This window comes from Arachis duranensis, chromosome 8, assembly GCF_000817695.3.
Source record: "Arachis duranensis cultivar V14167 chromosome 8, aradu.V14167.gnm2.J7QH, whole genome shotgun sequence".
Taxonomy (NCBI): domain Eukaryota; kingdom Viridiplantae; phylum Streptophyta; class Magnoliopsida; order Fabales; family Fabaceae; genus Arachis; species Arachis duranensis.
Window position 1 is genome coordinate 40,479,728 of NC_029779.3, and position 24,565 is coordinate 40,504,292.

The window sequence follows — 24,565 nt, forward strand, 5'->3', positions numbered from 1 at the left end:
TTGTTTCTTTCATTTTACCTTTTTACTTTCACCATACTTTCCCTTTCTTAACCAAAGCCATACTCCTATCTTTCTCTCCACTATTTTTAAGTTTCGGTTCCTCCTTCTATTCCCTTCATCCATCCGCTTTCTTTCTACATTCCCGCTGCTTCTTTGTCCCTATTATTTTTATTCTTTTTACTTAGGGATGAGCAAAAACTTTAAGTTTGGTATTGGGACACTTTATTTTTACATTCTCATCATCTTTATACATGGCATCCAAAACTGGTGAATCCTCTTCAAAGAAGAGAAAGGAGAAGGCTCCTACATCCGGCCCATATGACTTCACCCGATTCTTCTCCAAGAATCACGAGGATCACTTTAATAAAATAGTGAGAAAAAAGTGATCTTAGAGGTCCATTTTGATCTATAGCCGGGTGAGTACCTGGAAATCCAGAAACAGATTCTGAGGAGAGGATGGCAAGTTCTATGCAACCCCATGACTGATGTGGGTGTGCTAATGGTCAGGGAGTTCTACGCCAATGCTTGGGTAACTTACAAGCATGTCACATGTGTGAATTCGGACCCGAAGAACTGATACACTATGATTGAAGGGAGGATCTTGGAGTTTAGTCCAGAGAGGGTGAGGGAGATACTACAGCTACCACCATCCAGAGACAACCCTCATTCTTACACTCAGAGGGTCAATATTGACTAGAGACTAGACTAGGTCCTTACTGATATCTGCCTCCCTGGAGCACAGTTTAGTTCGGAGAGGGTGAAGGAGATACTACAGCTACCACCATCCAGAGACAACTTTTATTCTTACACTCAGAGGGTCAACATTGACTAGAGACTAGACCAGGTCCTTACTGATATCTGCCTCCCTGGAGCACAGTGGAAGAGGGATGCTAGAGGTCAGTCATACCAGCTAGGAAGGCATGACCTGAAGTCGGTGGCTCGGGGACGGTTGGAGTTTATTCAGCGCCTCCATCATTGCTACAAGTAACCGGTCCGAGGTTACCATTGACCGAGCAGTGATGATTTACTGCATCATGCTCGGTGATGAGGTGGAGGTACATCTTGTGATCCCTCAGGAGCTGTATAGCATTGTTGCAAAGGCCTTCACCTCTGCTAGATTGGTTTTTCCACCTCATCTTCTGCCTATGTGAGGATGTCCGAGTCCGTATTGATGAAGATACCCCTATTGATGTTGATAGACCTATCACTAGGAAGAGTATGGAGTATGCTAGGGAGCTTGGACATGCACTGCCTCAAGAGCCAGTCCCCTCTCCTCAGCAGGAGTAGCCAGAGATGCCTCAGAGATTTTATTTCCCTTCTCGTGACTACTGGAATCAGTTGACTACATCTGTTGGGGAGCTGACATCTTCGGTGGACCAGTTGAGGCTGGAGCATCGGGATCACTCTGGTCTCCTTCATCAGCTAGTATAGGAGCAGCAGAGTCAGATGAGAGACTTGGATGAGCTGATGCACCGGAGAGGATCCCCAGGAGGGAGCAGCAGCCACCATGACTCAGGTATTTGAGTTTCCTTATCTTCTGCTTATTTTATTTTTTGTTCTTCAGTATTTTATCTTATTTTCTGTATCTGTTTGAAAGCTTTGTATGATCATTAGTAGTACTTTATTGCTTTCTAGTTTAGTTATTTATTTTGATGTCTTATGTTTATTTTGAAAATTGTCTCATGTATTGCTCATTGAGCTTGAAAAATTAAAAGAAAAATAAAAGAAGTAGTAAAATGCATGAGGCTTGAGTTATATATTATGGGTTACTCTGGTTACCTCAATGTGGTGGTATTATCTATAAGTCTGAGTATATGAACTGAACAGTACATATTTGATATTAAAGTTAAGAATATTAATTTCTGAGGCATAGGAACTTAGAAAAATATTATGGATTCTCTAAAAATTGAGTAAACATTTATCCTTGAAGCAAAACAAACAGCTAAAAGAAAAATAAAAAGCAAAGTCCAAGGCTCTGAGCATCAAAGGTTATAAAGGTCAAATATGATTAAAAGCTCAAAGAGTTGTTTTCCTAACCATATGCTTGTGGTGTGAATGTGTCAAATAACCCTTGAGACAGGGCACTAAGAGTCAAGACCAAGTGCGATTATAGAGTATGCCAAAGGCTTTGAGCACCACTGGCTTGGAGAAATTAAAACAAAAATCTAACTTCAAAGAGCTTCCCAATTATGTGATTGTGGTGTTTTTGTGTCAAGCTAAGCTTGAGACAAAACATTTAGAGTCACGGTTAGGCTCAAGGTGTAAAGCACCAAAGAAAAGAAAAGAAAAAACAGTGTTCAAGGATCAATCAGAGCTTAAGGAAGAAGATAATCTATAATATCATCTGAGTTCTAGTTCTTGAGGATATCAATATCTCTGAATTTCAAAGGATAGTGAGATGTTGAGCCTATTCAGAATCATAGTGTCTTTAACCCCACTCAGTAATTGGACAAGAGCTTAAATGAACACTCAAGTCTTACATTTTCTCTTTTCAGTCCTATATTATTTTTAGTTGCTTGAGAACAAGCAACAGTTCAAGTTTGGTGTTGTGATGCGTGAGCATCTTTCCCTTATTTTCTGTTTATTTTAAGTTAAAATGTATTAAGTTTAAGTATATTTTAGTGTTAAAATCCTCCTTCGATTCTACTTTGAGTTATTTTGGTATTTTTAAGGCAAAGTTCGGATTGGTTTGGCAGAATTCGTGTGCATAAAGAGAAGAAGAATTCAAGCTACCAAGCTGGCGCTAAACGCGGACCTGGGCATTTAGCGCCAGTAACCCTGAGCGCATGGAATCCTTCTGCCCATTGGGGCACTAAACGCCAAGCCTGGCATTTAGCGCCAAGAACTCAGAAGCGACAGGGAAGCTTTCTGCCCATAAGGGCACTAAACGCTGGTTCTAGAATTTAGCACCAAGGATTCGGATCACACCTTTCAAATCGAGCATCTTTAGTTGGATTTAGCTTTTAATTATTGGTTTATCTTTTATTTTAGTTATTTTTAATTACAAACAAAATCTTTTAGGTTTAGAATTTATTATCTTATTTTAGTTTCAAATCAAATTATGTTATATATAAAAGGAAAAAGATTCACCATTCAGGGGACCTTCTCACTTCCGCACTTTAACTTTTTTTGAATCCTAGTTTTCTCTCTGAAACATGAGCCACTAAACCTCATTGGTTAAGGTTAGGAGTACTATTTATTTCTATGAATTAAGACTATTACTGTTTTACTTTAATTAATGTATTGATTCAGTTTCAATGATTACTTTCCTTCTTCAATTTATAAATCTGGGTAGATAAGAAGAATAACCCTTATTCTATATGCGTTCTTATGATTCTTGGAAGAGTTATCTCACTTGAACAATAGCTTGAAAGTAAATTACTCTTAAATTGCTAATTACTTTGACTTAACGGGCTACGTGACATATCATCCTTTTATTTCTGGGTAATTAGGGTTTTTGTTGCTATAAACTAGAATTGAACTTAACCCTCTAATCAAAATTAAGTGACCAAGACATTGGCGGTTAACTAGGTTAGCGGAGACTGAATCACTAAGACATTAGGGTTTATTCATTGACAGTTTGCCATGGAATAAATCTTGCATTATTAAACTAGTTGGTAAGAAAACTTCATTCGGATGAGTAAAAAACTCTGAAACCTTAACTACTTTCTCTCATAGATTTCACACCAAATTCCATTGTTTGCTTTCTTACCCTTTGAATCACTGTTTAATGCTTTTGGATCTCAACACACCACTTTCTGCTGGCCTGACTAAGTGATTTATTCGACCATAGTTGCTCAGTCCATCAATTCTCGTGGGATCGACCCTCACTCACCTGAGGTATTACTTGGTACGACCCGGTGCACTTGTCGGTTAGTTTGTGGATTGAAAAATTCCGCACCAGGGGTCTTACATAAAGTGCTCCCACACTCTTGGGATATAGTGCCTGCCACATACTTGGGATATAATGTCCGCCACACTCTTGGGCGATGTGCCCGTCACACTTTACAAATAGAGAGAATATGACGCATCAAAAGCAGAACAGATTGTACACAACCATTATCCTCATCAAACTCATCTTTAACATACTTAAGATCAAGCATATTCAAGATCAGAAGCAAAATCAGAACTCAATATACTCAACCCAGAGAAAGTGGAACAAACCACAACTCTTGCATACTGTCCAAATGTTTCAATCGTTAACTATAATTCATTATCACTCAATTAACTCCATCCATAATCATAATCATTCATCCTCATCTCTCAACATCATAGTCATTTTCATCAAACCCAATAAAAATCAATTCTCATCATTTCTCATTATCAAAATCATTCAACAGTATTGACTCATCATTTAATTCAATTCTTCACTTCTTAATCAATCTCCTTCAATGTCAATTTAACTCTCTCAGACGGTCAAATAGTTAAAATTAGAGTTTTATATGAAAAACAGGACTCATGCGTATCCATAATTGCTGTACGTGTGCACGCACCAGATGAATTTTTCAGACTGTGCTACACATTATAGTGTGTGTACAGTCTTAGGATATAGTGTCCGCCACACTTTTGGACTATAGTGCTCGACACACTTTACAAACAGATAGAATATGACACATCAAAAGTGGAACATATTATACACAACTAATATCCTCATCAAACTCATATTTAACATACTCAAGCTCAAGCATAATAAAGATCACAACTCAATATACTCAACTCGGAACAAGTGAGACAAGCCACAACCCTTGCGTACTACCCAGGTGTCTCAATCGTTAACCTTAATTTATTATTTCTCAATCAACTCCATCCGTAATCATAATCATTCATTCTCATCTCTCAACATCATAATCCTTTTCATCATACCCAATATAAATCAATTCTCCTAATTTCTTATTATCAAAATCATTCAACGGTATTGACTCATCATTTAATTCAATTCTTCAATTCTCAATCAATCTCCTTCAATGTCAATTTAACTCACTCAATGTGTTCACACTCTTTTCATGGCCTAAAAACTAGCTATCGGACCTAAAATAGGGGTTACAGAAATTTACAAGCTTGCAAGGACCATCAAAAAGTTAAAATCAAAATTTTATGTGAAAAATAGGGCTCGTGCTACGCATAATTGCTGTGTGTACGCACGCATCAGACGAGTTTTCCAGCCTGTACGTACACATCAAAGTGTATGTACGCATAACTTGTAAAACTTTCAGAGTGTGCGTGCACACACCCCTCGTGCATACGTATGAGTCTCACTAAACGCTCTGGTTTGTGCGTGTGCACAATAGTGTGTGTGGGCATACATACCAAAATTTTTGGTTTTTTCCAAAATTTTGTTTTGAAACCCAAACTTTAAACGCACATAACTTTTTTGTTAAAAATAATTTTTCGTCCATTCTTCAAATGTTATATACTTCACGGATTAATTTTCATTCAAAACAAGTTTCACAAAATTTGGAAGTCTAGAAGCCAAGTTATGCCCCCATCAAAGTTAGTTAAAAATTCAGTTTTTACCTAAAACACAACTTCTAGTTTTACCAAAGTTTTCAATTCATACTCAATCAAACCACCACAATTTTCAATATCAATAACCTCTAACCACTTTTTCATATCTCTCAATCATCCCATAAAATATCAACATCTAAACCCTTTAATTATTCAACAATTCCATGTATAATTTTCCACCAAACTAAACATATGTCACCATTAATCATTAAACATTAACAATTCACATAATTCAACTTATCCTACACACAATTAGCCTAAGTTTTTACGCAACATTAAAGATTAACTACAGAAAAGCAAAACCATACCTTGAACGATTTTCTGCCAAGCCAGAAAACACCTCAAGAACTCGCTTCCACAAGTTTTCAAGTCTCCAAAGTCCACTTGCCCAGCTTCCAACTACCAAAGTTCCAATTCAAATACTCCACTTCACCAATTGACATCAACTTCACATATATTCAACCTAATTTCATTTAATTCATACACATTCACATATTTCAAAATCCTAATCTCATAAAATTGTAAGATTTAAAAGGGGGTAATGGTTTCTTACCTTACCCAATGATGATTGGTGCAAAATCCAATAATAACCCAATATTAGATTGCACCTAAACCGCCAAAATTACCAAAATCAATCAATATTCAAGCCAAAAATGTAAATTTGAGTGAGAGGAATAACCAGGCATGAAAATCAAAGTTTCTTACTATTTTGTTCGGATAGAATTAAAGAGCTCAATGAGATGAACGCGTGGCTGTAAACGGTACAACGATCGGAACTCCAGATTGAAAGTTATGGGAGATTGAATGTTAAAGTGAATAGTGAATTAGGTTTGGTTTCTCTTCTCCCCCACTCACCGTGTCTCTTTCTTAGTGCGATGAGAATGAGGCTGAAAAGCCTCATGTTGAGCTTATATATGTTGGGCCTTGGGTTTAATATGGGTATGGTCCAACCGATTTAGCCCTTCGGCTTGATTTTGGGCTAACATATTCAAAATCAGTGTTTTAATACGTATTCTAACTATTTTTACTTCTCTAAATTATAAAATTTAATTTCCTAATTTATTTGACCCGTAATTAATTTATTAGTTAATTATTTATTAATTAACTAGAGTTTTACATTCGGCGTTCGATTCCTTAAGATCCGTAACTCTCGTAAAAAATCTAAAATGATTAAAGTGTTCGTATCTTCTTCCTCTTCATATTGACGCCATTTTTGTTTGGGAGAAGTCAACGGTAAAGCTGTTGTCCCTCTATTCATGTTTGACCAAGTGAGCCTAAAGGTGAAATAGCCGATTTTTGATGTTTTCTTTTCAGATTTTTCGGTTAGAAAGTTTCTCCAGTACTTCGGTTGTGAGGACAGTGAGCTAGAAGTAAGATTTGGTAATTTTACATCGATTAAATGTTAATGTGATAAGTGAATGTTAGTTTAATTGATTATTGGTTGAATTTGATTAGATTTATGTTAAAATTTTGTTGAATTATTATTGTTACTTATGATTAGAATTGGGATTGGGTTACTAAGTTAGTTTTTTTTTATAAGAACAAAACTCAAGTTTCTAATATATAGGATTTGAAGTTAGAGAATTCAAGAACAACAACAATGTTTAGTCATCACTACTCTAATTATATTATTGAGATTTCTATTTTCCGTTTATAATATTTGAAGTGTTTTATTAGTGAAAATAATTTGAAAAAAAAAATATCCTTTAAAATTATAGTGGTTTATGTAAATTAACAATTTGAACAATTGAACTTTTTGTATATGTGAATTTTATCATTTCTACCAAGTTATTATTCATTTTTTGGGTGTAGGAATTGTTCTAGTTAGTTGTACAGACTAATGATGTTTGGTAGTCCATTGCTAAAAACTAAGCATGAAGAGGTTAAAAAATGAGATAGAAAAGATGAGAAAAAAGATAAGTTGGAAATTTTAAAATAATTTAATAGAGTCAATTTTAAATGTAATAATTGGATAATATTGTCAAAGAAAAATTATCTTTTATAAATACAATATAAGTTTAATTTTTTTTGTAATTACTTTTTTCAGCATTCAAATTTTTTATGGTTAGAAATAGTGATTTGTTTATGATTATTAGGTTTAATTTGGTAAAATTTTTATTTTTTAAAAGTAACTTATAAAAATTAATGTTTAAATGATAACTTTTAAAAAATTATAGTATCTATATTCGTTAAATTAAATTAAAATGATTTTTAATAAATACAAACAACAAATATATTTAGAAATAATTTTTAAAATTTAAAAATATTATAATAAATACCATTTGTACCCATAAAATATGGATTTCGCACAACAAAATTATCCAAACACTAAAAAATTACTTAAAATTTCTAAATTACCCTTATTTTCACCACCACACCACCACACCACCCCCTTCACCCAACCACCTTTCTAACCCTAACCCTCTTCACCCAGCCACCACCCCCTTTTCCTTTTTAATCTCAAATCCCACCACCACCCCCTTCACCCAACCACCTTTCTAACCCTAATCCTCTCCACCCAGCCACCCCCGTTCTCTTTCTAATCTTAAATTTCACCACCACCCCTTCACCCAACCACCTTTCTAAACCTAACCCTCTTCAAGCAGCCACCACCCCTTTTTCCTTCAAAAATCACACACGGAGACATTACACACACACCCCACTCGAGGAAGAAGAAGAGAAGAAGAGGGAGAGGGAGATGCGAGCCAGAACCAAGGAAGGGGGAGCTGTTGCCGCCGTCGCGCCCTGCTGTTGCCGGCTCCATCTCGTCTGTCGCCGCCATTGATTGATTCTGCCACTGTCGTTGTCGCTTGTCTGGAAGAAAGAGAGCGCACAAGAGATCGGAGAAGGAGGAGAGGGCGACGGCGCCAGTGAGTGTCACTTTCACCATCATCGTCAACGCTTTCAGTAAGGGAGGAAGAACCGTTTTTTCTTTTTACTTTTTCTATTGTTCTTGTTGTTATTGTTATTGCTTTATGTGAAGAAGATGATGATGGAGGTATAGCGGTGGTGATGGTGATGGTAGTGATAAAGGAAATAAAATGGTGGTGCCTTTGAACTTAGAGTTTGGCTCAGGCGAGAACGAGATAGGGAAGGAGAGAATGAGGGCTGGGTGATGTATATGATGATAAGGGTAATTTGGAAATTTTATGTGATTTTTTAGTGTTTGGATAATTTTATTATATGAAACTCATATTTCATAAGTACAAATGATAATTTCTTTTTTCTATGGGTAAGTATGTCAGTATTTTTAACTTTCGTAGGTAGAAATGATAGTTTGTTCAATTTATCTTTAAATACTTTTAAAGGCACTGTTAACTTTAAAAATTACAAATACACATATTAAAATTTTTGGCCTATACGTGATGGAATTTGAATTTTCTAAAATTTGAATTTCACTCTAGAAAATAAACTATAATCTCTCACTAATGACTTTATAGGTGAGACCAAAAATAAATATAAAAGATAAACTATTCAAGGTCACATTTTACTCTAGTGAAATTAAAACGTGATGTGATGGTACTGTCAAGGTAAGCGCGTGGCGATAACGGGAAAGCTGTGCGAGTGCGACAGGGCCTATGTGAAGACTCGAGCAATAGAGACAGTACTATCCGTTTTCTTTTCCATTTCCGATTCCCCCATCCTCAATGGCTTCCACTACCGTTTCCTCATCCTTCAACTTCCCATCTCCAACCCTTTCTTCACATCGCCATAATAACCCACTTCGGTTCTCTCCCTTCTCAGTTAACGGTTTCAGTTACCCAACCGTTGCTTCCCGCCAAAACACCTGCATGTCACGTGGCACCCTCCGCTGCGCTCTCAAAAATCCAACCTCTCGTGCCTTCAGTGCAGCGGCCTCGCTCAATAGAGAACCAATGGTTCCTCCTTACAACGTTTTGATAACTGGCTCAACCAAAGGTCAGTTTTTGCCTCTTTTCTATTACTTTCTGAACCAAACTGACCATTAACCCATTTAAATTGTTGATGACAAAATTAATGGTTTGAGTCTTAGTGAGATATAAACACCTACATATCTATCGACCAACTTTGAAACGGTTCAAATGTTGCTGTTTACTTGCTTTCTAAAGTGCATGTGTAATTTGATTGCTGATGTTTGAATTTGTGTTTTGATACTTAATTTAGTAAAGGACAATGCTACATGAACAAAATTTATTATTTTTGGCCAACATTTGGCCAATAAAGATTTTTTACCTAGTGTAATTGAATACACATGTATATCAAAACTAAATTCTGAAAATAATGTTGGCCAAAAGGGTCGATTTCTTTCTTTAGTAAAAGAACTCATTCATAATTAGGAGCCTATTTCTCATTTTAAAGTACTAACTGTATGATTCTTGGATAACATAGTAGTAGCACTTTACTATCACCTTACCATCTTGCTATTCAGAAATTGGGAGGAGTTTTAGCCTTTTGGGTTTCAAGTTGTAGTGTTGGTTCTTAACTTTCGTGTAAGGATAAAGAATTTGGGAAGAATAAACACTGCGAGCTTCTTTAGTATTAGAATGAGCTATGCTTACTATCAATTTTCTTGCCAAAGGAAGGAGAAAACTTTATAGAGGTGAAGGAAGTTATGAAATAGAGTTTAGAATGTACTTCTAAACATGGCTTCGGAGCTTTTAGGTGAGAACCCAACACCTTTTGCTGCTTCTTGTTTGTTGTATTGTTAGTCTGTTTGGTAGAGAGGGAATTTTCAATTTTGTCTCTTTCAAGAAGATCCTTGCAAATCTTGATTATAGCTTGAAGAGAATGAATAACTTCCTTCTTAAATTTCTCACTGAAACATAACTATGTTTTAAACTATTTGAGCTTCAAATCAAGCACCAGTGCTTGAGCTAACGACTCTCAAATGGGTCTACAGAAGCTTTGATTAAGTAGCTTGTGATTCTAAACAAACAAAAACAAAAACACAGCATAATAAATTTTCTTTGGGTTTTGCTTTTAAATTTGTATTCTATCTAATGCTTTGAAATTAATAATTTCTTGTTTAAGGGAATCTTTCCTTTCTTGATTCATGTATCAAATGTTTTGAAATCAATAATGTAGGGCATGGGTTAGATCCCCCCCCTCCCCCCAAAAAAACACAAAAAAAATAAAATGTTCTAACTGTGTATATATATTCATATGATTCAGGAATAGGGTATGCATTGGCAAAGGAGTTTCTTAAAGCTGGAGACAATGTCATAATTTGCTCAAGATCATGTGCGGCGAAACTCTTGGTGTTTTAATATGTATCAACTTTGCAGTTAGCTTATTCCATGATTCAATACTTGACTCAATACCCTTACTACGATACTACTTATGTTAACTTTACATGATTTAATCAGCTACAATCATGTTTTTTCATTCCTTCATTTTTTTTGTTCATAATTGCGAAAATGTTTGGTCCTGATAGAAATCCAGTAATAACCAATGACTGAAAAGTGATAATTTCCATACAAAAGCATATATATATGAGATTCGCATTCTTTCCTGCCTGACCACTCTCCATGTCCTCTTTTATGTGGTTATATCCTACCTGATTTCTACTATTGCCTTTTCTGTTTCTTCCAGCATTGCACCTTAGTAATCCTTGGTTTCCTAATAGTTTATTTGAACTTTTCTTATCATTGTTTTGTGGATGCAGTAAAAAAAAAATTGAACAACATTTGAATAGTTGTTTTATTTTTTTAGAATTATTGGATTTATTTGTCTTTTATTCTTGACTATTCTTTTGAGGAGCTTTAGTCATATGCTGTTTATTAGTTTATGTAGTCTTGATCCTGTTTTGGTGTTGGAAAATGATTTTATTGTTGATATAAAATCATTCATGTCTTTTACTCAAGACTTAAGCTTTTACCAAAAGAAGACCTTAAGCTTTAAGAGATGGTTCACAACACGACCTCTATCGTGTAGGACTAAGTGACCTAAATTTCAATACTTACTGGCTGCTATTCTTAATAAAATAAGATTACTTTCATGTTTCAGCACAAGCTTGCATGAGGAGGCATGTAAAGATATAATATTATTTTTGTGCCTTTTTCTGATAGCTTAACCTTTTGGGGAAGATGGTGCATGATAATTAGTGTTAAGTTCCACTTAGTTCTTGCCATTAGAGGAGCAGAATAATCCAGTAATTTTATTACATTAATTTTTCATGTTCATTTTCATTCAGATAATGACTTACAGTTATATGTTTCATTTCTTTTATTCTTAGTCCATGCCCTTGGTATTTCTGCTCTGATTTGAATTTTAGTTTAGCTTACTGCTGATTATCAGCTGTGACTGTAAAATTCTATTTATCTTATTTCTGTGTCTTACCTTCCTTTATTTCTTGGTTTTCATTTAGCAGATGAAAGGGTTGAGACTGCTGTGAAGAGCCTGAAAGTAGAATTTGGGGAACAGCATGTGTGGGTACCTCCTCTTGAACTTCCTTTTTAGTAGTAGAACATCTGTGAAAAATTATAGATGTCTGATTTGTTCTCAGCATCAATTTATGTTTCTTTCAGGGATCTAAATGCGATGTCAGAAATGCAGAAGATGTCAAGAACTTAGTTTCATTTTCTCAAGAAAAGCTGGGATACATTGACATATGGGTATTAATGCCTGATTCTTTTTCATTTTGTAATTGTTTGTTTTGCATATTCAATTAGACAAGTTTTTGGATTCGATTTTATTAGTTCTAGTTGTTAAAAGAACTATCTAAACAAATTAGTAAGCTTCTTATTTTAAACACAATATGGTTTTCAATATTGTTGTAGTGCAATACCGTGTATTTTATTAAAATATGTGCTAAAAGTATTATGAAATGTTCTACTCGGTTATTTTTATGGTAAACTGCCTCTCATTTTCTTTTTCGCACAAGAACAATCATGACTAAGTAAAATTTGGAAATGAAAGATCTACTATGGGCCTGGCTGGTAATATGTTACCATTCTAATCTCAAAATAAAATTTGTACTATACATGCAATCTTTTAACTAAATGTATAGTGAGGCATTCTGAAACTTCGTATATACATTAACTTTTTCATATATTATAAATGTATAATATAATATAATTATTAATCATTAAAAATGAGCTATATGTAAAACAATAATATCAATATTTATATTGAAAATCAAATCAGATTCTACATTTTATATCCATATATTTGTTTATTAAACATAAGCCATACCATTATTTACCAATTACCTCCTTTCAGTGGAACCTGAACCTTGGACCTCTTAGATTACCACCAGCTACATGGAAACATGTTTAGTTCTTTGTTAATTAGTGTGCTCTGTTGTACAACTCTGCCCATATGATGCTTTATTGTAAACTTTTAATATATGCTGCCTTTTCCTAAGCTCTTATGAAAGAGGATGCTATGATAGACACTTGAGGCCTAATCTAAAACAATGTCAAATTTTCATAGAAATGGATAAACTCATTGATCCATCTACGGAAAAGTCTTGATTATATGCATAGCTACTTCTTCAAACCCCTTCCCCCTCCCCTTTCCATTTCCCTTCTCTATCAAATATCCTTCTGCTGATTACAATTTGACGATTACTATTGATACACATTTCCCCCATTTCTGCTGAATGTCAATGTTAATACTAAATTCTAATTCTTCGTGATCCTTTATTGTGAACTGTGCAGATTAATAATGCTGGATCAAATGCATATAGCTATAAGCCGCTTGCTGAGGCCTCAGATGAAGATCTTATGTGAGCTATTTACACAATTACACCTTTAATCCTAGGTGTTCCGTTTTTAAAGCTGTTGTTCTTTTAAATTTGAATAAATTACTGAATTATGTAAAGTTTCTTCTTGTATCAATTAGGAATGATTAGGTTCTTCTTTAATAGGTATTGTAATGATTAGTTAATGTAATCTATAAGCTGAGGAATTCAGGACCTCAAGCTTTCACATTATAATCACTATGTAAACATGATATTTAGAGCATAGGTTCTGTTAAGGTCCCTTTTATGTCCAGCCAACACTATCCGGAGGAGACCCATAAACCGCTGCTCTTTATCTGAGAAAACAAACTCTATATAGTCCAAGTTCAGATCCAGAAGGCTCAGATCAGTTACTTGGCAAAAACCCACCACCGAAGAGTCCACCACATGTCGTCTTTGCCGGGACAGTCCACCGGCATGTGAAGTCCATGTGCCACCTTCCAGAGCTCTGATTCCGTCTCGAGCAACGTTGTTCAACATGTTGGCACTTCCTAGTTCTGCGACAACTGGTGAGGGCAACGGAACCCGGAACCCCGACGAGTTGAACGGCTATGGTTTCGTCGGTATCGTTGCTCCAGATGGTGGCGCGTGGACTTAGAGATGGCACGTGGAGAGCTCTCACGGTGGGTTTTTGCCTGGTGAGTGACTTGAACCTTCTGAACTTGACTTTATAGACTTCATTTTCCCAGAAAAAGAGCAGTGTGAATGGGTCTTTGCCAGACTGTGGTGGCTGCAAACTAAAAAGACCTTGATAGAACCTATGCTCTGATACTCTGTTTAGACAGTGAATATAATGTGAAAGCTTGAGGTCTGAACTCTTCAGCTTGTATATTTATATACATTGACTAATCATTACTCATAATTACAATACCTAATAAAGAAGAACATAATCATTTGTAATTGATTCTAATTTATCCTAATTGATACATAAAGAAACTTTACTGAATATAATATCAACAGAAGGCAGCAAGAGTTGGAAAGTGATTAAGCCTGTGGGTATCTGTAGGTCGCTTTATGATGGGTGTTTCAATAATCTTCATCTGAGCTAATACTGTACCTGGGTCATCCTTTTTGTGCTCTAGTGTTGTTCTACATGCTAGATGGTTTAATTTTCTGGAATGGAATTAGTGTTTGTACTTGTGATTTGATTTACATGAGTTCTATATGCCAGATGATTTGCTCAACCTAGAATTTATGTTTGAACTTACGTATGATTGATTACATGAGAATCCTATAAACATGTTCATTGTTTGAAGCTCATTAAAACAGCTAGAATCATGGTAACCTATTCATTTATTAAAAGAAAAACTGAGCCTGTTAATTTGTTAATTAGCGAAAGAAAAAGATAAATTGTTATTGATGTTGATTTCTTTCTTATGTTTTTTTTTTTTTTTTTTTTTTTTGATGAAGAAGAAATATATTGAAGATGATAGAAGGGTAGTTTGAGAATTTAACATATTACAATTAGTTTTTTAATAGAGTCAATGCAAATTAATGAGTATTTTTGTGAAACTGAGCTCATTTTTTATGGGTACAAACTGAGTTTCATTCTTTCATAGGTAGTTTTATCAACATTTTCATCTTTTATTAGGGGACATGATAGTTTATATTCTTTAAATTCTTATTTTTTGAATGCAGTGAGGTGGTTACAACAAACACACTCGGTTTGATGATATGTTGCCGAGAGGTAAACTATTTCTCATCTAAGAGGGACTATGAGTTATATTGGTGCATTATTATGCATAGATCTTCAGTTTCTATTTAGGCAATAAAGATGATGGCAAGCCAGCCTCGCGGAGGCCATATTTTCAATATTGATGGTGCAGGCTCAGATGGTAGACCAACTCCAAGGTACCTTTTAACTTTATTGAAGTGTTCCATTTGTGGTTGTCTCCACTTGAGATTATTGGTCCTTATATATGTTAATAGAGAGAAAAGAAAAGTGAAAATGAAACTATATATGCAAAACACAGCATATGTTCCTAGGTGATGGGCCGTGTGGAGTCACACTGTGGCAGAGATAAAAGAGAAGCCAGAAGTGCACTTGCAACAACTATAAAATACTTGGGTTCTTATGTGCTTAAGCATGGATGCTCTAGTTCACCATAAATGCTCATTAGGAACACACACATGTCTTGTTTCCAAGACGTGGTAATTAGTGACTAGAAATGCTCATTATGATTCATTATTTACGTCTATGTCATGAAATCACTTATCCCAAAAGTTCAAGTTGACTGGAGGAGGCAGATATATCTATCACACTCTCATGCAAGAGCCTCTTTTTCTTGGGGGTTTGCATTAAATTTTGTATACACCCTTTTTTTCTTTCTCTTTTTGTTTGTCTTATGCTGATATTTCTTTATCCTTTTTTTGGTAATAAGAATTGATTCTAGACCTCTTTAATACTATGTCATGAAACAACTTTCAAATGCTTATGCTGATGGGAAGAATCAGTCTATCATTTTTTTCGATATGTTGATGTTTTTTGGATAAACAAACTTGTGAGGGATGGCTTTCTATGGTTTCTATGAATATGAATGATTGACTTTATATGGTGGTCCTTTTTTCTGAAAGTTTTCGAGTGTACTATGATGTGATTATTAACAACTCATAAAATAGGTTGCTAAGCTATAAGGCACTCAATATTGGGATTATTAACAACTCAAAATAACTTTCTAAGCTATAAGGCAGTCAGTATTGGGATACTAATTTAGTTCTAAATTGAATATTTAAGGAAAGCAATAAACCATGAGTTATTTCTTCATGATAAACTATCATTTTCTATCCATGAAAAATGAAAATAGTGACAAAGCAACCCATGAAAGAATTAAAGTCACCTAGTAATAGGGGTGGCAATAGGTAGGGTAGGGTAAGGTTGGGTTCGAAACCAACCCTAACCCTACCCGCGGGTTGAGATTTTTATATAAACTCAACCTTAACCCTATCCGTTCTTAACCCACGGGTACCCGATTCTACCGCGGGTTATAAAAAAGATGTAATATTATTATATAACTTAATGATAATTTAAAATAGAACTTACTTTTATGTAAAAAAAAAGTATTAAATTATCAATTAATGATCTTCTTTCGATGGCTAAGGATCTTTTGCATTTAGTGAGAGGTCATTGGTTCAACATCTATTTGAAACATATTTTTATATAAGTATATAACATATACATATATAGGATGTGAGTTAGTCGGGTCGGGTTGAGGTTCAACCCGTACTCGACCCGACCCGTACCCTACCCGTTGCGGCAGGTAGAGTGCATGTTGCCACCCCTATCTAGTATCTAGATTCTAGACAAAAGTATTTAAATGTTAAATTTGTGTTGACTCCGTTAAGAGACTAGCCAGTGTAGTACATTAAATTACCAAACTACCCCTATCATCATCTTCGACCTCTTTCTTCATCTTCTTTTATTGTTGTTGTTTTGTTTTCCAAGAGGGGGATGGAAGAATATGTTGTGGTAAATGAGATTCTTGGGGTTCTTCTCAGCCACAATGTTAAATTGCTAATGATATTCCTCTTCCCTTCCTTGCAATTGTTCTTCCCTTCCCTCTCCATTCCAAAATGTTGAACAATGCTCCCCAAGCAATTGCAACCCAACCACCGTCTGCAACCCTTCCCTTGGCTAGGTCACCCTATCCCTCAACCTTAGTACCTCTCTGGCTCCATTGCGGTCGTCCATTCCATCGCCCTGCAAGATACCCAAGCTCAGGAAGGTTAGTTGATTAGGTAGGGGGGTGGTCATATGGGTCTCATGTGAGTGAATAGAATGAAGATCCATTGTAGTTGTTTATGATTTGTGAGGATGATGGCTGATTTGTGATTTTTGGAGATTTCAAGAGGGCATATGGTGGGTTTAGGGCAGTGATTCTGTGGCGAGTTCCGACTATGAGAAGAGCGACGGCAACAACGACAAAGGGTTGCAGGTGCTGGCGGGGTCTGGTTTGAATTGTAGAAAGGAAAAGAAACAGGGGAAGGGAGGGTGGTAGTGGTGGTTGGGGTCCAAGGGAAATGACAATGTCCATGGAGGTGAGAATTTGGAGAGGTCGAAGACGATGGAAAGAGTAATTTTGGAGTTTAAGTAGTCTCTTAACGGAGTCAACAGAAATTTAACATTTCGGTACTTTTGTCAAATGGACCCCATCTTTTATGGGTATAAAGTTAGCTGATATTTCATGGATAGTTTTGTTGGGATTTTCATCTTTTATGGGTAGTTATGGTGATTTATTCTTTTTTCATTATGTTAATCTTTTAAAATCTATACCACCACTTCCAAAACCAAAGGCTAGCAAATTGTGGGTGGTGTAAATTAAAAGACTTTAGTCTGTGAAATCCAATAATTGCATCCTGAATTCTACTATTGTTGTTGCAGTGAACGTTCTTACAAAGTTACTAGTGCTTTTATGCATGCCATGATGAAAATTCTCAATTTTCTCCTCTTTTCTTAGGTTTGCTGCATATGGAGCAACCAAGAGAAGTGTGGTGCATCTGACAAAATCTTTACAAGTTGAGACTTTCTACATATATTGTCACTTCTTATCCATGCTTGTTCTGGTGATACTTAGGAAGCGTATTATATGCTTTAAAGTTCTTACTATTTATAATTCTTATTCGCAATCATGTCAAGTTGCTAGATCATTTGTTTTTCCTTGTCTTTTTTAATTGCCATAAGTTCTAAAAAATATGAGAAATTATATTACAAATTTTTTGTACTAGTAGAGAAAAGGAGAAATCAGTTTGACAATAATTATAACACAAAAAAGTTAAGAAAATTTTGTTGTAGGTGTAAGTTGCAAAGTTAAAATTCTCCATTATAAAAAGGTTTCTTCATTCGTTGTAGTCTTTTGCTTCTCTCAATATATTTCATAAAATAAGAATTACAGTTGTGGATGGCTTCATGTTTCACAGGCAGAATTGCAGATGCAAGATGTAAAAAATGTAATGGTGCATAACCTTTCCGTAAGTTGTGTTTATAAATCCTTTGTTAAATAGTGGGGATGGCTGCATGAGTATGAGTACTTGTATGTTTGAAAGAAAATTTATTTATCTAAATTCTTCCAATTTGGGGCCGTTGTTATCGTTGACCTAATAATCAATTGATGAGAAAAATCAACAAATTCGATGTGTAAGGCTTGTCCTACTAAAAGGGTGTCGGCTATATGCTTCCCTGTTGTGCATGTTTGTGCTAAACTTACATTCCAATATTTTGTCTTACGTATGCACATACAAAAGTCATATCTCCAAAGTCCGTTTTGTTGTGCTAGCTTCTCTATCAGTTTGTCTCTCGATTCATGTAGTAGGGCTCTACAAAATTATGCATCATGGCTCCAGTGTTTATGTTACCTCACCAACTCACAATGCTACTACTGCTAAGTATTCCACGTGAACAGTTATGGTTTACTCTTAATTTTGTTTTCCCTTGTTTGGTACTATAGCCAGGAATGGTCACAACGGATCTTCTCATGTCTGGTGCTAATACAAAGCAGGTACATATGAAACTAAGTCATCTATTTTATGTTTTTAGCTCGTTTGACGCACTGACATTTGTTCTTTACAGGCAAAGTTTTTCATCAATGTCTTGGCTGAACCGGCCGAAGTGGTAAGATTTTCATATTTGTGAATAATAAGCCCTGAGAATTAATGCGAACTAATTCACGCAAAAAGAATGATATGGATGTGAAAATATTTTAAATAAACCCCTCATGATTAGGTTCATCACTGGAACACTTATTTAGTTATCTATGTAGAAATTCATACACATGAATGAAATAAGTAAAGAGTATTTAGGGAGGTTTTTTTAATTTATTTTTTATTTTCCAATGTACAGCTGAGTGTCATTAAGTTTCAGTATCTGTAATCCTGTATGTGCTTCATAGTAGAATAGTTACTATTTAGCCATATACTTTCTAATATGATGAATATAGATAGATTTATCATTAATGTGTATGGCTTTTGTATCTCAGTTACATTTTTTGCTTTTCTCTTTTCTCAAATTCATTCACTGTCAATTCTTCATTTTACTTTTTATCAAATGGTTTTGCAGGTTGCTGAATACTTAGTTCCAAACATTAGATCTATACCTACCAATGGATCAATGAAGCCAACATACATCCGGTTCCTCACTGGTTTGAAAGCGTATTCCCAAATATTTTCAGTTAAGAAAGCGATAATGATCACTACTTGCATGCATTTAATCAAAATTCTCGGTATTTTTATACCATGGTACCCTTGATTTCACAAGAGTATCGGTACCTCATGTTAAGTTTGGAATAAAAATATTAGAAAATTGACTAAAGGGTGTTTGGAATAAATCTGTTTTTTAATTACATAATTTTTTTATATATAAAAAAATCAATGCAAACACCTAAAAAAATTTGTGGCCTGGAACTGGAAGTCAATCCAATGCACTCTTAAGGGTAGGATACCTTCAAATTTTACAAGGTACCAGGAACATAACCGAATGCTTCTATTTTTGTGTTGCCATACAGAGACTAGCATTTGGGGCAAGAAGGAACAGGTATATTCTTGAAGAATGAACAGAATTAAAATGGTGCCAGGCAATTTCTAACTGTAGATAATATTCTGGTCGTTTATGATCTTCTGGAATACATCAGTGGGTATTTAGCATTTACTGGACCTATAATCCTCGGGCAACCGTGTAAGAATTGTTTTTTTTTTTTTTTTATAACCCGATATTTCTAGACGGGGAGAGGGGACTTATGCCATTTATTTATTTTTCTTTTTCTGTTATTTATTTTTTGCCACTATTCCCCTTTCTGTTCGGCTTTTTCCCTGGTAACCTTTTAAGAGCTTGTTTCATTTATTTATTTTTTGCCACTGCAAAAGTAAACAATCTACTTCCTGACGCTCTATTTTGGCAAGGGATACAATGCTCCGTATACGTTTGGACTTTGGAGCATTAAAACTTCATTGAAAAAGTTAGAAAAAAAAGTTTATATTTATTTTATGACTTTTCTTTAGAGTAAACAATTAAATTGACACTCCAAAGATTTTGACGCTAATAAAGATAACCTTGAGAGATGCAAAAGACAGTTTCTAAAAAAATAGAAAAAGTATAGGTAAATAACCTTGCTGAACAATGTAAATTGTAATAACGGGAATAATTGTTTTAATAAAATAATAATTTTATACTGTCTGGAATAGGTTCGAAAATATAAAAATGATATTTTGAATTCAATGAATTTTTGAGTGGGAAAAGTATCTTTTACGAATTTTTTTTGTAAAAATGCGTATCAGTGCTTAGCCTGGCAGTACCGGTCTAGTCTGATTACGATCACATATTGAGAAAAATAAAATTTTAAAAATTGAATTTATTGTTTTAAAAGGACAAAAATAATTTAGAATTGAAAATTGGATATTAATTTTAAAAGTTTTGGCCCAAAGGGGCCAAACGAAACAAGAACACTTAGCGGGTTGGACCGGGACTAAGTTGGGTCTAGGTCCAACATATAAATACCTTAACTAATAGCTCATTTTCACCAAGAAACAAAGAAAGGGCGCTGAACTTGTGAAGAGAAGAAGGAAACCTTTTTACTATTCATCTCCTCCTTCTTTTGGCCATAACTTGAGCTACGGAGTTCTGATTGACGAGCCGTTTACAGCCACGCGAAGCTCTCGTCGAGCTCTTCATTTCTATCTAAGAAAATCTGGTAAGAACTCAAAACTCATGCTCCAGTTTATGCCCTAATGAAATCTGCGATTTTACATTTGGTTTTTGAGTAGATTTTGTGATTTTGTTTGTTTAGGGGTGATCTAACATTGAATGTTGGGTTTTGCCCCTAATCTCGTTGGGTAAGGTAAGGTCTCACTAAACCCTTGTTTTTAGTTATTTTTTTGAATCCTAAGTTTGATGTTGGTATGTTATATGATATTAGATTGAGGTTTGATGTTTATTGGAGTGAGCTTGATGGTTTTGGAGCTTTGAGCTTGAGCTTGGTGTTTTGAGTTGCGTGGGAATCGACTAAGGTATGGTTTCGGTTTTCTTTTTGTAATATGTAATATTTCTGGACACTTAGACTAGTTGACCATAAGATAGGATTGAATGATGTTGGTGTATGATTAATTATATGTGAATTTATGTTTGATGATGAAGAGGATGATATGGAGTGTTGGAATGTGTGATATATGAATTATGATGATAATATGATGAGTATTGTTGTTGTTTGTGACTATGATGATTGGTGAAGGATATTGATGAATTATGATGTTGTTATTGGTGAATAGTATTAATTATTGAGATTGAAATTGAGTAATGATAATTATGAGAATTTATGGTAGAAAAGATTGAGTGAAATGCATATTGAGTTGTTTGAAAAGCTATGAAATGGTAAAGTGTAGTATGTGGTAGTGCTTTGTGATGAATTGGGTATGCCTTGGTTTGGTTTGGTTGTGAATTTTGGAAGTTTGAGAACCTAGCTAATTTTGGTAAAAACTAGTTTTTGGGAAAACTTTGATGGATCATAACTTGAGCCTCAATTTTTTAAATTGGTTTAAATTTGTCTTAAATTAAAGTTCAATTAAAGATCTTTAAATTGATATAAAGTTTGATGAAAATTGGATTTTTGCAGAAGAAGTTATGAACATTTAAAGTTTGGTATTTAAAATTGAAAATTCTGCAACTTGACATATTTCTGCAAACTAAGGTGTGTATGCGTACGCGAAATGGTGGCCTCTGTCCAGCACTCCCGCCTACGCGGCCCAGGTATGCGTACGCGAAATGGTCCAATATTATTGTATGCGTACGCAGACGTACTTTTTTAACCTTATACGTACGCATGGTAGGGGTGTGCGTACTCATAGCTCCTGTTTTGTTGAAAAATGATTTTTCTTCATTTTTCAAGAGTTCTCTAACTTTTCAAACTTCTTTATATACTGTTTTAAGATTGATAACTAGTAATTATACCTTAAGACTAATAGAGATGGGTTAGTGGGCTAAATTGATAATTTTCTGTATGAGTTTAGAAGACAAAGACTTAGGTTTCTAAAGTTGTGGGTGAACTAGCGAAGTGTTGTATTGGCAATGGCTTGAGAACTTGTGAGTGGATGGTAACTTGTGGAATTAAGAACTGATGAAGGTTATGATGAACTTGATGGATATTGAAGGAGAGTGTGTCAGACACTATATCCTTGGAATGTTGAGACTTGAGAATTAAAAGTGGATTGAAATGAGAAATGGTGATGACCGATGATGATTTGAGGTTGATAGACTTGTTGGATGTGGACAGTGTGCCAAACACTATATCCTTGGAATGATAGTGTGCCGGGCACTATATCCCTAGAACGACTTATGATGAAATATATGTTGTTGTTTTTCTTCTCTGCCGCAAGAGTGTGCTAGGCACTATATCCTTAGAGCATGCAACTGGGAACGATACAAAAGCGTGCCAGGCGCTATATCCTGGGACGTGGCAGAAAAAGGCAACATCCGAAAGGATGTGTCGGGTTGGCATTCATGGATCGACAAGTGATATCACGAGCCAATAGGACAGACATTTATCATGTGCATCACTTATGTGTTTGTTTGCTTTGATTACTTGCAGTTTGCCTAAATGTATAATATGTCTACTTGCTTCTTGAATTACTTGCTATACATGAATATTACCTGTATTTTACTTGTTTGCATATATCTGTGATTGTTTGGTGCTGAGCAAGTCAAGTAGGCAGCGACGATGGGATTGCGAGGAGGTTGGGTTGGTGAAGGCTGTGGGATACAACGGTGTGACTAGTTTTAGTTAGAAATCCCCTAAGATTAGATAACCCTCTTTATGGTTTATGGTTTAAATTATTTATTTTCATTAAGCTTGAATATCTGTTTTCGATGTGAAGTTCTAGTATTGCCTCTGGAATCCTGAAACCTTATATCTTACATATTGGGTATTGTTACCATACTTAGAACCTCCGGTTCTCATACCATATGTTGTTGTTTTTCAGATGTAGGTCGCATCCCACCTTGGTGAGTTTGCGAATGGTGACAGAGTGGAGGATCTTTTGTTATCTTGTATTTTGGTTATGATGATGTAGCTCTCTCACTTTTGTTATTATACTCTCTTGTCCTAGAGGCTTATTTTGAGAGATAAGTTGTATAATCTGTTTTAACTTCAAAACTCTATTTGACTAGTCGGCCTAAACTCTGTAGGCTGCGGCTAGTACTCTATGGTTATCATTCTTGTATACAGGGACGGATTCAAGGGAGGCAAGTAGTGGCCTTCCCCCTCCCCCCCAACAAATTTTAAAAACACATATACTATTATAATAGATATCTTGTATAGAATAAAAATTAATAATGTAGTAATTGTAAAAAGAGTTATTATTCTTGTTAATGAGCTATAGTTTAAATGATATAATCTCTCCATACTCAATTAAGAGGTTGCGGGTTCAAGTCTCTCTATTTTTGGTAAAAAAAAAACAGTTATTATTCTTTATGTAATAAGGTTTAAATTTTTCTACATATATTTATATTATTTGTATTTTTTATTTAATTCGAATTTACTGTCATAATAATACTAAAGAAAATAAACTAATTAAAAAAATAGATAATTTTTATATTTTATCAAATCCAAAATGAAAAAGAAAATTTTATAAAAACTAAGATAATTTTTTTATATGACAAACACTTAGTAGTATTTTTTAATTAAAAATACTAATCATATTATATATTACTAAATATATAGCATTATATTTGATTATACAATATTTTAATTTTTGGCCCCTCCACTCTTAGATTTCTGGATCCGTCTCTGCTTGTATATATATCTATCTTGACTATTATTATTAGGTTTCATATTGTATCTTATGTCTTACGCTCTTAGTTATCGTATGTGTACGCTTCGCATTTTGTAAATCCGCTTTATGCGATTTTAAACTTTATTCCTTCATCGGGCTCCTAGTATTATTACTTCTTCCTATATTTAGTAATGTATGAACTTTAGAACTATCGTGGCACTTTGTTATCTTTTGATTTATGACTAGAGGTAAAGTTTAGGGTAACAGAGTGTTACATGAACAATGGAGTTAAAAAAAATAATCCTAAATTTAATTAGTGGCATGAGTAATTAATTTCTAATAATAAATAAATTTCAAATTTAAAAAAATCAAGGTTTTCACATTGTGCAGTTACACGTTTCATCACCTCTAACCGCGCATGCTTCATCGGTGAATTAAGGCTCTGCAACTAGCCTCTGATTTTCTCTTCCTCTCGCAGGACCGTTCCCCTCCCCCGGCTGGACGTCAGCCATTGCAGCACATCCACAGCTGACCTCGCCTCCCTCGACGCCAACCTCTGAGCAGCCCGCCGTCCCCTGAATTTTTTCC

General features: G+C 34.9%; 1 protein-coding gene across 5 annotated transcripts; it reads left to right on the forward strand.

Moving 5' to 3' along the window:
* The first annotated feature begins 9,061 nt into the window (after nt 1–9,061).
* On the forward strand, nt 9,062–20,071 carry LOC107462812 (chlorophyll(ide) b reductase NOL, chloroplastic). Of its 5 annotated transcripts, none has more exons than XM_016081479.3 (13): nt 9,062–9,423; nt 10,657–10,725; nt 11,852–11,916; nt 12,012–12,098; nt 13,146–13,213; nt 14,867–14,915; nt 14,994–15,079; nt 17,683–17,740; nt 18,143–18,172; nt 18,670–18,720; nt 18,792–18,833; nt 19,278–19,388; nt 19,723–20,071. In XM_016081479.3, the coding sequence occupies exons 1-13, from the start codon at nt 9,153–9,155 to the stop codon at nt 19,768–19,770; spliced, it is 1,035 nt and encodes a 344-aa protein (XP_015936965.1). In that variant the 5' UTR covers nt 9,062–9,152; the 3' UTR covers nt 19,771–20,071. The 5 variants fall into 5 exon arrangements, with proteins under 5 accessions (XP_015936965.1, XP_015936966.1, XP_015936963.1 ...); XM_016081477.3 differs by having other exon boundaries at nt 9,066–9,423; nt 18,143–18,193; XM_016081478.3 differs by having other exon boundaries at nt 9,069–9,423; nt 11,855–11,916; nt 18,143–18,193.
* Nucleotides 20,072–24,565: the final 4,494 nt, after the last annotated feature.